Genomic DNA, 11,627 nt, shown 5'->3' with positions numbered 1-11,627 from the left:
CGGAGAGCGGCGCGGCTCAACCGGCGCTGAGCGCGGAGCTCGGCCGCCTGGGGGCGCCCTCGGAGCAGATCGGAGCGAACGCACCGCCGGGCCTGAGGGAGGCGCTGCGGGCTCGGAGCACGGCGCGGCCGCCGCGGCGCGGAGTGCCGTGGGCAGATGCTGCCGGCTGCGCCGTGCTGTGCCGGCTGATAAGCGGTGCCCGGGTCGCACCGTTAAGTGTTCGTACATGCGTGCGCGCTGTTTTCTTACCGACACGTGTGCGATGAGTTGCACGTGCTCTAGGGCATCTTGCCTTACGATGAAGTACTTCACGAGAGAGCTGCCAGCTCTTCTGAGCGCATGCTGTGGCAGGACGGAGCCAAGCAGAATGACGGTTCACTTTTTTGAGTGTCAGGATGTGAACTTGGTTCATTTTCTACAATTAAGAGATTAATTGGGTGTGACCCGAGACATCTCCTGTACTAAACCACAGCTTTTTGCTGAGGTGCAGCTGTAGGTGGATGATACCTCTTTTTCAGAAACAAATATTCTATCAGTCTCTATCAGAAATTCATTAAAAAACCTGAAAATCAGATGCACCAGTCATTGCTTGCAGGCATCACTCCTGTGTCCGGGTCAGCATTTATTTTCTGAAGTGTGTTTCTTGGCAGTACTGATGTACAACAACAGCAGTTTGGTTTCAAGGCATGTTTGTAACCATCAGGGCCTCTCATCTGTACATGTACTTCTATTTTTGCAGGTGTGCTCAGAGCACTGCACACCTGGATTGTGTCTCTTCTTTTGAGCAGGCTCAGTGCATTATCGATCTTCAGCTCTCCTTCTCAGTCTTTCTATCAGTCATGCAGCAGAAGTGAGCAGTGGTCAGAGAGCTTTCGGAAGGTTTAAAATAGCAGAGAACAGATACAACTCATTCATATACTGAAGAAGTGCCCCGAAGCACCTCATTAAAGCCCTGCTTTAGCCACATATTTCAGCCAGCTCTGGGGCAAACACACAGCCTTGTTGCCAGCAAACTCAACGCAACACGGGAGGCATTGCTCTATCCCTCCCACAGGACAATGCTGGGCTCAGCAGACCCTCCGTGTTCCTGCATGTGGTCTGAACCAGATGAAAGAGCCTTTGCTGTGACCTTGCCCTAGACATTGCACTCTGCTCCAGGCTCTGCTTGCGCGCTGCCATCTCCCCTCTGCTTTTCCCAAGACTGAGCTCAGCACCAGCCGCTCATCCCCTGTTTGTGGTGGCCTTGAGAACGGGGTTCTGGGATGTCCCTGCAATGATTAGGGGCTGTGTGTCCTGGGATGCTTCCAGCTCCCATCACGCTGCCTCTTCTTGCTCCCTGGTCGCTCTTGACTCATGTGCTCTGCCTGGCTGTGCAGATGTGACGGGGCAAGGTATGTGCCCTGCTGGCAGAATTACCCTGGGCGCACACTGCAGGTATGAGGCAAGCAGTGTGACAGTGCCAGGAACACTGAGCCAGCTGGAACCAGCTGTAACTTGCACCAGGAGGAGGAGATATGCATTGCAACTCTGCTATTTGCTCCTCCCAGGCTGATGCCACGCAAATACCAGGACATGTGCCCCACGGGGAGCCTTGCTTCTGCCCCCCAATCTGCTGTCCTGCCTTGCAATTCCTCAGCCCCTGTAGGTTTCAGTGGAAGATAAGGACACAGAGCACCATCAGACCCTACAGCGTTGGTCGCTGCTTGTGAAGTGCTTCAGTTTCATCCTCATCAGCTGTTCGAGTCGGGAGAGGGAGGGCACCTCTTCTCCATGATGAAAAACAAGTTGAAGTGAGGCAGAAAAATCAGTGATAAATGAGTGTGGAAAGTGTTAATGGAGCCAAATGTCCCGAGCTTATTGGATTAGGAAAGTCAAACTAATTTTGAAATTACGCCTCGAGTGTGGGAAACTAGATATTGTTCACCATTTATCTGACATAACAGAAAAGTCTTAATGGCTGTCATCTCAGCACATTAGGAAAACACTGTCGAAGCTCTTGCTGACAAGATGCTTTCTCAGGGGCTATTAATTATATTGCGTTATTAGCTAACCATGGTGCAGGAACATATTTTGCATGTTAACTAAAGTGCAACGACCATTTAGCTAATAAGTATGATTCGGTCTTTTGAATCTTAATGATTAGCAACTTAACAAAACTGTAACACAGAGATAAAAATAATGATTGAACGAGCTGTGTCATAAGAACAAGTTTCAGCTGGATCTCATATGTAACAAGGGCAGATAACGTGCTAATTGCCAGCCTGATGGGAAGGGGCAGACGTAAACATATCTGCAGATCTGACCAACCCTTGTGACCCTTTCCTGCATCCCCATGCTCGGTAAAAGTGCACTGCGACAGCTCAGCCCAGCATATCAGCTCCATCCCTCCCAGCAGCACGGTGAGGACAGGGATTGCCGAAGTACTGTGCAGCTCCCAGCTCTGCTGTGCTCTCCATGTAGCCTTCCCCACGGCAGCCACTAGCAGAATTGATTGGAAACATCCCAGGATAAGAAAAATACCATCTGTAGGGGATGCTACAGATGAAAGAATAATATTAAAAAGCACAAAGGCTCAACTCAGCACTGACCAAGCAAGGGGAGCAACCCGTTAGCTCTCAGGAGTCCCTGTGTGCTGGCAGCAGGCTGTAGAAAAGCACACAGGGGGAAGATATTTTTCTGCTGGTAACCATTTTTACGCTCTTATTACCCAAGTGGCTCTGAACCCATGGTGAAGTTCAGGAATTCACCTATGGCAGCGTGGGCTTTGTTAAACTGATGTACATGCTACATTACAATCAGAAATTCAGACTTTTAGTTGTCAATTATTTGGTAACACGGAGGAAAACAAAGGCTGCATGGCTCGGTGTGTTGCTAAACAAATGGTACCTTGCTGCTGCGTTATTCATTTTGAACGCAGACCCTCCTGAAAGCACCACTGACTGATGATCCTCAGGCATCTGCAAAAAACTCAGCTGCATGCCACCAGAGATGTTTTGCAGCTGCACAGCAAATGCCACCCACAGAGCAAATGTGCCCTACTGGAAAAAATCCCTCCTGTCTGGAGATGGACGTGTGTCTGAGATGTACAGAGGGGAGAGACAACAGCACAAGGCAGCACACGCTGCAGGTGTTGTTCATGATCAGCTTTATGTAACAGACACAGATAACACTGCTGTTATTGCAGGCATTCCAGGAAATAGTGACATCTCCTCCACTGAACACATGGGGACAATGCTGGTCCTGGTGAACTTTGTGCCTGCGCTTCCAGTCGCTTGGAAAGAGCCAAAAATTTGCAAAGTCTGCATGGCAAGGAAGTTCAGGCCCAAAGAAGGGAGTGTGAACATTCCCATCACGGCCACTGCAGTACTTGTCATCGCGGTGAGCTCACTGTGAACAGCACTGATGTTTCTTCCTAAATAAATAGTGGGTATCTATCCTGAGAAGCTTCTAGAAGGCCTTGTTTCACAGCAAGGAATATGCAAACCTTAAAAGCTCAAGTAACAAAATTGTTGGTTGTTACTGTACAAAAATAGCAGAGGGCAGTGAGGGGAGGCGACCTGGCAATGGTCACACCATGGGAGAGATGAAACAGAGAGGAACAGCTTCCTACAAGGAAAGAGGAGAGAAGTAGTCTGCAACCACACATATCAACCCAGACAGAGTTTCTTAGTTTCTCTGAGAAACACTAAAAAATGCTGGACAGGCTTGAGAGGTGAGCACATGCAAACCTCTTAAAGTTCAACAAGACCTACCTGGCTCAGGGCAATCCCAAGCATGAATACAGGCTGGGTAATGACTGAACGGAGGGCAGCCGTGAAGAAAAACACTTGAGTGGATGAAAAAAGGATGCCTATGAGCTGTCAGTGTGCACTTATAGCTCAGAAAGTCAACTGTACCCTGGGCTGCATCAAAAGAAGTATGACTGGCAGGGCAAGGGAGGTGAATTCCTCTCTGCTCCTGTGAGACTCCACCTGGTGATAAGGCCCTGGCACAGGTGCCCCAAGAAGCTGTGGATGCTCCATCTCTGAAGGCATTCAAGGCCAGGTTGGATGGGGCTTTGAACCTGATCTAGTGGGAGGTATCCCTGCCTATGGGACTGGATGGACGTTAGGGTCCCTTCCAACCCAAACCATTTTGTGGATCTGTGATCTGTGCGGTGTGCTGCTAACACAGCTGCACTAGCAGGTGTTTTCTCAAGGCTTCAGATCACTCAGCAGGAGGAGGCAGCAAGCATGAGAAGAAGAGGTGAAGGCATGAGGCTTCAGCATCACGCAACCCCTTTTTCCTTCGTTCCAGCTGAGTGATGACCCTGTTTCATGTAATGCTTTGCCAGCTGGTAAGATCATCCTGCCACAATGCAGTGGAACACAGAGGCACACATGTACGGTATTCCTCCCATTCTTTCCTTGGCTCTTCCTGCAGCTCAGCTCTGCCAGCAGTTTCAGAGCAAAATGCCAGCTTGGCACCTGTGGCTGGATGGTGCAGGCAGCGCTGTGAAGTCCCGCAGTTGATGTGTCTTCCTGTGCTGGCACCTGCAAGGTGTTTGTGAAATGAGACTTTTGCCTAACGTTTCCTTCTGCATCCCTCCTTCCTGTGCATGTGGCCATGCCTACGCCTCCTCGCCGCCATGCAGGTCTTCCAGCTCCGTCATGGATTTGGCCGGTTGCTTCTTGCGGCGGAACGCAGCTGCGATCTCCTCAAATGATTTCCCCTTCGTCTCGGGTACTTTGAGGTATGCAAACAGGAAGAAGACCAGAAGGAGGACGGCGAAGACGACGAACACATATGGTCCGCACAGATCCTGCAGAAGGGCAATGAGAGCACGGCACAGCCATCAGACCACAGCATGGCTTATCATCACCCTGCCTGCATAGCCTCAAAGATCCAGGGGACGTGTGCACATCCCTCTATTCTGCCCTGGGGACCTCAGCCGCCTCATTGGTGCTGCTTTAGGGAGGTTTCTTACCGCGATGTACTGGAAGCACATCCCCACGATGAAGTTGCAGGCCCAGTTGCAGAAGCCAGCAACGGCGATGGCGGCGGGGCGCGGGCCTTGGCTGAACAGCTCAGCTACAATGAACCAGGGGATGGGCCCAGGCCCCACTTCAAAGAAGATAACGAAGAGGAAGATGGCGATCATGCTGACGTAACTCATCCAGGAGAACTGGCTCTGCAAGAAAATGCACTTGGTGTTATGGTTCCAGCACGCTTCTCGTTGATTATTGCTAATTAATTAAGTTTCTTTTTCAGAAATCACTCTTTATTCAGACAAGTAGGGGCTGCACATGCAGGACACAAAGGGCGCAATGTCCCCGGGTGCTACATGACAAAGAACAGCTTCAGCTATTGCTATTTTGTCCCTCCTGAGGACAAGTATTTTCCAAACCTCTATGAGATGAAGATGAACATGCAGAGCTTTCATCTTCAGGAATGCTTTCTCTTCTCGTTCACAAATTACAGAGAAAAAGTGGAGATGGAGCCTTACCAGGAGCGCAAGTCCAACCGTCATGGCCACGGCGCTGATCAACATGCCCATCAGACCAGCCAGGAACAGCGAGCGCCTGCCTGCCTTCTCCACCAGGAAGACCTGCAGAAATGCATGTATGATCAGTCCCTAGCGGTGCTGCTCTGAGGAGGGTCAATCAGGTCTGTTAGAAGCAAACAGCTCATTACCACCACAGCATCTCACTGCTGCTCTTTTAGCTCACGTGGTCGAGAGACCGCTGCACCTTGCCTGTGTGGCAGCTGGAGTCAGAAGTTTTGCCCTGGTGGCTCCCAGAGTCCTGCTTAGCTGACAGCCACAATGCTCAACTTGATCCTTTGGCACTTCCTGGACTCTGGTCATCTCACCCAGCTTTTGACATCTGTATCTGTATACCAACATCTTCACCCAATAAGGAGATGGAGGTAACTTCAGATGGCTACAAACATGTCTTGCCTTGAGATACCCTACATCAGCCTCTGAAGCTGCCTTTTCTTCCCTTCCACTTTAAAGGACACTTGTGGCCATTCGCTCAACCTCAGACATCTCCTTTTCCTGTAATTACAGCCAATGATTTACACTTCCAGGAGATGGTCTCTGTTCTGGAGACAGGTCACCCTACTGACTCACGGAGCTGCAGAGCCTCCGCCTCCTCTCTCCTTGCCAAGATCTGCCTGTCTGTCAGTTATTCTGCCTTTTAGTCAGGGGCTGTCATTCATTGACAGGTGTGTGTAACTCTTTAAGTGTTGATGGCCAAGAGAACAAATGTCCCCAGGGTAGATGTGGAATTGCAGGAGCCCATCTGAGTTGGAAGCAGACCTCCTCCAGTGGCACAGCCTCTGTGCCTGGTTTCGCAATGAATACTCATGGCTTTCCCTCTGCACGGGACCTGCAATGGACTTTCTCTAAAGAAATTTCACCCCAAGACCTCCTACCTCCATAGGATGGGCTAAGATCTGTATTGCATCTAGTCCAGCTTCCTTGTGGGTAAAAGTCCTTTACTCCCTAATATGCTCCAAAGATATGAGGGAGGTGGTCATGCTTGGCATTTCCTGCTCTTCCTATAGTAATAATCACATTAAAAAAAAAAAAGTCTGCTGATTAGAACTGAATTAATGCTCCCAAGAGATAGACAAGGTTGGGAAGGCTGGGGAAGCTGGAACCACCCTTTTATTGCTGCAGAGCATTGCATAGATCTGAGGAGGAAAAGTGCTCTGTTTGTTTATTGCTATGAAGTAGCCTTTGGATATCGATCATGCAGGCACTGTGTGCATGCAGAGGAAAATCTGAAAGACCAAAGATAAGAAGAAGCTTATGACCTGTCTGCTCCTGGGGCAGATTGGACCTACGGAATCACAGTCTCACGTGTAACTTTGTCTGGGGCTCAGTGCTGATCTACCTGAGCTTCCCTGCACAAGATGACGCAGCTCTCACTCACAAGGCACTGAGCAGTGCTGGATTTTCCAGCAGCAAGGATTTTCCAGAGGAGGGGATGCCCAGGATTCTCCCCACAGGTATTTGCAGCTCTGCAAAACCACGACCCCCAGCCCCGGCTCCAGCATAAAGTCGAGTTTCAAAATCAAATCTCAGCTCTCTCATTTTGGGGATCTAGGGCAGACGTATTTACTTACGGAGAAAACTGTGAAGACTGTGTTCACCACTCCAACGCCAATGGTTGCATAAACTGGTTGGCCGACACCGGCTCTCTCGAAAATGTTTGTAGAGTAGTAAAAGATCTATCAAAATGCAGTAGGATGAAGGATTAGGTAACGTGGCTGCTGTAACCATCTGTTCTCTTGAAGGAAGGATTTATCCTGCTTGCCTGACACTTGAGGTTATTTAATTGTGATTAATCTTTCAACTTTTAAATTATTTATTGTAATAATTAAAGCCGAACCTTTTGAAAGAACCTGAGGGAGTTAAAAACCCTATTTAAATTTCCCCCCTGAACTGTTGCATTTTCATTTTTGACAGTTCTCCTCCACCCATGTTTAATCTCCAAAATTGAATTGCCAGCACTGCCCGTTGGAAACAAATACCGTGATGGGACTGAGGTTTGAAGAGCTTTTTGGATATTATTACATTGAAATGACTCCAATGTCTCCCTTCTCTCAAAGAACAAGGCAGTTCCTATCTTGTGGAAGTGAAGGACAGCAGGACAGTGTGGGTTTCTTTCACATTTTTGGGAGCCTCACCGCGTTGATGCCCGAGAACTGCTGCGATATCTGAACCATCAGTGCCACGATCACAGCCTGCCGGTACTTGGAGGAGCTGAACAGCTGCCCGATGGACACTCTCTTTTCACTCGCAGCTTCTTGCTTTTCCTTCTCCATCTCAGCAATCTCTTTCATCGGGTCACAGTTTCCTCTCAGCCTTTTCAAACCTTAAGAGAAAGTTCAACATTCTTTTATATTAGATTAGCGAAGGAGCCTTCCCTGGCCAAAACGGAGGTACACCAATAGGTAACACTGGGTGGTGTAAGAACAGTCAGGTGAACCCAGAATGTCTCTTACTTTTTTTGGCCTCCTCCACCTTCCCCAGCTTGATGTAGAGATAGCGGGGGCTCTCGGGGCACAGCAGCAGCAGGAAGAACTGCAGCAGAGCAGCCACCCCAGACAGCCCGAGCAGCAGCGGCCACAGCTCGTCGTTGCCAAGGAGAAAGTCCAGACCCAGGACCTGGAATTATGGAGGCATGTTGGAAAGCAGGGAGAGGTTTCCAAATGATGCGTGGGCAGCATTTTTCTTTGCACTACTTGCAAAGCGTTTCTGTAACCGCAGCACAACAAGCAGGGCCTTACCACGTTTTTCCCCAATTTTTTTTTGTTTCAGGAAAGAGTAAGAAGATGCAGACTTCTGGCCGTGTCCCATGAGATGAACTCATGGATGCGCCAGTCTGTCACATGGTGGGGACACCCAGCACAGTGCACAGTGCTCCCTGCTCCCTACCCCTCTGACAGAGCGTTTCTTGGACAGTGAGTATCTCATGCTCAGCATCCAGTCTGACTCTGACCAGGCGTCTACCAAAATCTCACGTGGGTGGGCAGAAGACCTTGGGATGCTTCACACCTCTGACTCAGGGCTGGACTTTAATCCCATTCGGGCAAATTGTCCTTCAGCTTTGGAATGGAATGTGAAAAATTTCTCTAAGGCTTCCCCATGTATCCCCTGATATCTGTCATGCTCTCTCTGGTTCTGTGGCTTTCCCTTTGTACCTGGCTGATGAGGATGCCTGTGACGATGGCCAGCTGGTGCAGCGTCCCCAGTGCTCCTCGGAGGGCAGTGGGAGAGACCTCACTCACATACATGGGCACGAGGCCGGAGGAGAGCCCTGCACAGAGCATATGAGCATCACCCCTCTGTGAGCAGCAGAGACCTCTCCCCAAACTAGAAAGGAGGATGGAGACCGAATCCCACATCCAACATCCTGCCTCTGTCGTTTCACATACATACATGCAGCATCCCGCATCCTCCATCCCACAGCCCACACCCCATGTCTCGTATCACACATCCCATGTCCCACACCCCACATCCCCTCCAGCCCAATCCCTTGCAGGGCTGTTCAGGTGCACATGCACATGCACAGCCCAGCACGGAGCAGAGCTCTGCTGGGAGCAGTTATCACAGAGCAAAGAGCTTCAGGCTTTCCTTGACCCATCAGAGCGCACCAGTAACAGTGATAACAAACTGTATTTCTAAGCTAATTCCAACGTAATTCCATATTATCTGCCTGCTATCTTTTCCTCACTACCCACAGCACTGCTGTACTATCTGTAGTCTGGGTGTAGATAGGCTGTTTCTTGGAAACCTGTTAAACAGCACAATTAACAGCATGCTCATGGGACAGTCACCACCAAGACTGAGCCTGAAGTCTGAGGCACTGCCCAGGAGGAGGATCCAGCTCCCTTCTAGCATAATTAATTTAATGATGGAGCTGACCCGAATACCCCTGTAGAAGATTGAGAAGGGTGGGCATGGGGGAGAAACCCTTTATGAACTAAAAAACCTTAAATACTGCAGAAAATGAGAAACCCTCCTGGTCCCTGCGCCCGCCCCGCCGCCACTCACCGCAGTACAGCCCTGTGATCGCCCGCCCAGCGATGATGAGGATGTGTGAGGGCCCCAGCTTGGCCAGCCCCATGAGGAGGTTGCCAGCGATGGAGAGGACGTTGACCACCAGCATGGCTTTCACCCTGCAGGGCAGCAGAAATATCAGTGGGGTGCAGGGAAACCAGGGTTTACAACAGATGGCAAACTCTGCTGAAATGCCCTCTCTTTTTTGGCATGAAAAGGATGGGAGTATCTGCAAGGGTTGCTCAGTGGCTTCTTGGTTGAGGGCTGAGCACTGAAATAAAACACCCAATCTGTAATTTAGGACCCAGACCTCTGGGATGTTAGGAGCACTGTTTTGGAGGTCTGATGCTTTTTTAACTGAATTAAACAAAACAGCACAAGTGGTATTTCTGCAAGAAAGAAGAAAGTTTTGGAGAAAATTCAGACAGGATGGCTTACACTGTGCTAATGCAGTGTACTAGGTTTGGACTTGAAGATCCTTATATTACGTGCTTAATGATTATGTGCTTCTATGAATTTGAAATTCATGGAGAGGAGTTGGAGAGCGGGGACTCACATGCCTGGAGAGCGCATGGGAGCAGGAGGGCAGGTGCTAAATTCCAGCTCTGGGCTCTGCATAAAGCTGTAAATACCAGGGGAAACGAATCTGGTCCCTCCCAGTCCTCAAACCCCACTGAGATCTGCCCAATAAAATTATGCTGAAAACCTCAATTCTTTGGAGCACAAAGCAGAGACTCATAGCGGGCATACAGTGACATTCGGGTTTGCCTTTTGCTCAACTGGAGCCAAGGCAGCTGCTCACCTCCCCAGCCGGTCGCCGATCCAGCCCACGGTGAAGGAGGAGACCATGCCTCCAACAGCAAACATGGAGACAGAGAGGGACCAGTACATGGTGAGGATGTGAGGGGACACGGCGGGGTCCTCAAAGCCAGCTGAGGGTGGGAGCGTTCCCTCAGAGCTGCCCCATGCCTCTGTGCCTGGGATGGTGACAGTGATGGCAGCATCGTTCCTGGAGGTGTTGGTGGCGTGCCTCACCATGGGGATGGCACCCAGCAGGCGCCCATAGTGCGCTTCTATCACCTGCAGCGGGCAAAGAGAAAACACCATCATTCAGAGCTTCAGAGCTACAGCCACCCCTGGGCTCTGCTGTGGGGATTTGCCTCCCCAGGACCCTGCTGGGCACGTACCTTCTGCGGGGCGTTGATGACACCCAGGCTGTAGCCGTACTGGAAGAAGCCCAGCACCGCGGTGAAGACGGAGAGGACCAACGTTCCTGTGAGGTGCTGGGAGGAAAGCAGAGCACAGCCTCAGCCCCAGCCGGGAAGAACGCAGCCCTGGGACAGAGCCATGCCCCGGCAGTGTCCCAGCAGAACCCCTCAGTGCAGCTGGGAGGACAGCCCAAGCTGCTGGCTTTCAGCAGTGCTGGTGAGAGTGCTTTTTTCACTCTGCCACAGTTGAAATTATCCTCTGAGGTGACAAGGATCTTAAAAAATAACCCCCAGACCCCTTTGCTCTGGCTCTGTACATAGACATCGCAGAGCAGTGAATTAAGAGGGGTATTTTTGCTGGTTGCAGTATTGGCATGCAGCAGCCACCAACCCTGGGTGCTGCTCTCCCCCCAATTCCCAGTGCCCACCACCACCAGCAGTTACCTTCTCCGCCTGCATTTTGCTTTTCCCATCCATCCCCACTCCTCTGGACAGCGTTCTGAGCTTCTCCCACTCTGCAGAAGGGACACCAGGGGCAGCAGAAGTGGCCGTGCAGCAGGAGATGGGACTATATCACCTCCGGAGTTAATGAGAAACCCGTGTCCTCCTGGCAGTCCTCAGCTCAGCCAACCCATGCATTTTGGGGGTGACAAATAGAAGAACGGGGACTCGGCAGAGAAGGGACGTGGGCAGTGCAGTGGCGCATTGAGTTTGGGCTGTCCTATGGCACTGTGCCATGCTGGGGAGCAGGGAATGCAGCCACACACAGGAGTTCAGCACCCGTGCTGGCTTCTGTATAGGGTTTATCGACTGTATCACAAAACCTGCTGAATTTTAGCAAGAAGAAACCTTTCCAGCACATGGAA

General features: G+C 50.6%; 1 protein-coding gene across 1 annotated transcript; it reads right to left on the bottom strand.

Annotated features, from left to right (window-relative positions):
- Positions 1–2,802: 2,802 nt before the first annotated feature.
- Positions 2,803–11,336, bottom strand: SLC2A2 (solute carrier family 2 member 2). Its single transcript, XM_052685235.1, has 11 exons — positions 11,206–11,336; positions 10,741–10,836; positions 10,356–10,633; positions 9,548–9,672; positions 8,695–8,810; positions 7,996–8,158; positions 7,678–7,865; positions 7,114–7,218; positions 5,486–5,587; positions 4,967–5,170; positions 2,803–4,801 (listed from the first exon to the last, which is right to left on the bottom strand). Exons 1-11 carry the CDS (start codon positions 11,236–11,238, stop codon positions 4,610–4,612), a joined length of 1,602 nt encoding a protein of 533 aa, XP_052541195.1. The 5' UTR covers positions 11,239–11,336; the 3' UTR covers positions 2,803–4,609.
- Positions 11,337–11,627: the final 291 nt, after the last annotated feature.

The sequence above is a fragment of the Tympanuchus pallidicinctus genome, unplaced genomic scaffold (assembly GCF_026119805.1).
Source record: "Tympanuchus pallidicinctus isolate F22 unplaced genomic scaffold, pur_lepc_1.0 scaffold22, whole genome shotgun sequence".
NCBI classification, from domain to species: domain Eukaryota; kingdom Metazoa; phylum Chordata; class Aves; order Galliformes; family Phasianidae; genus Tympanuchus; species Tympanuchus pallidicinctus.
Note: the sequence above shows the minus strand (reverse complement) of the source record. Positions and strands in the feature narration are given on the sequence as shown.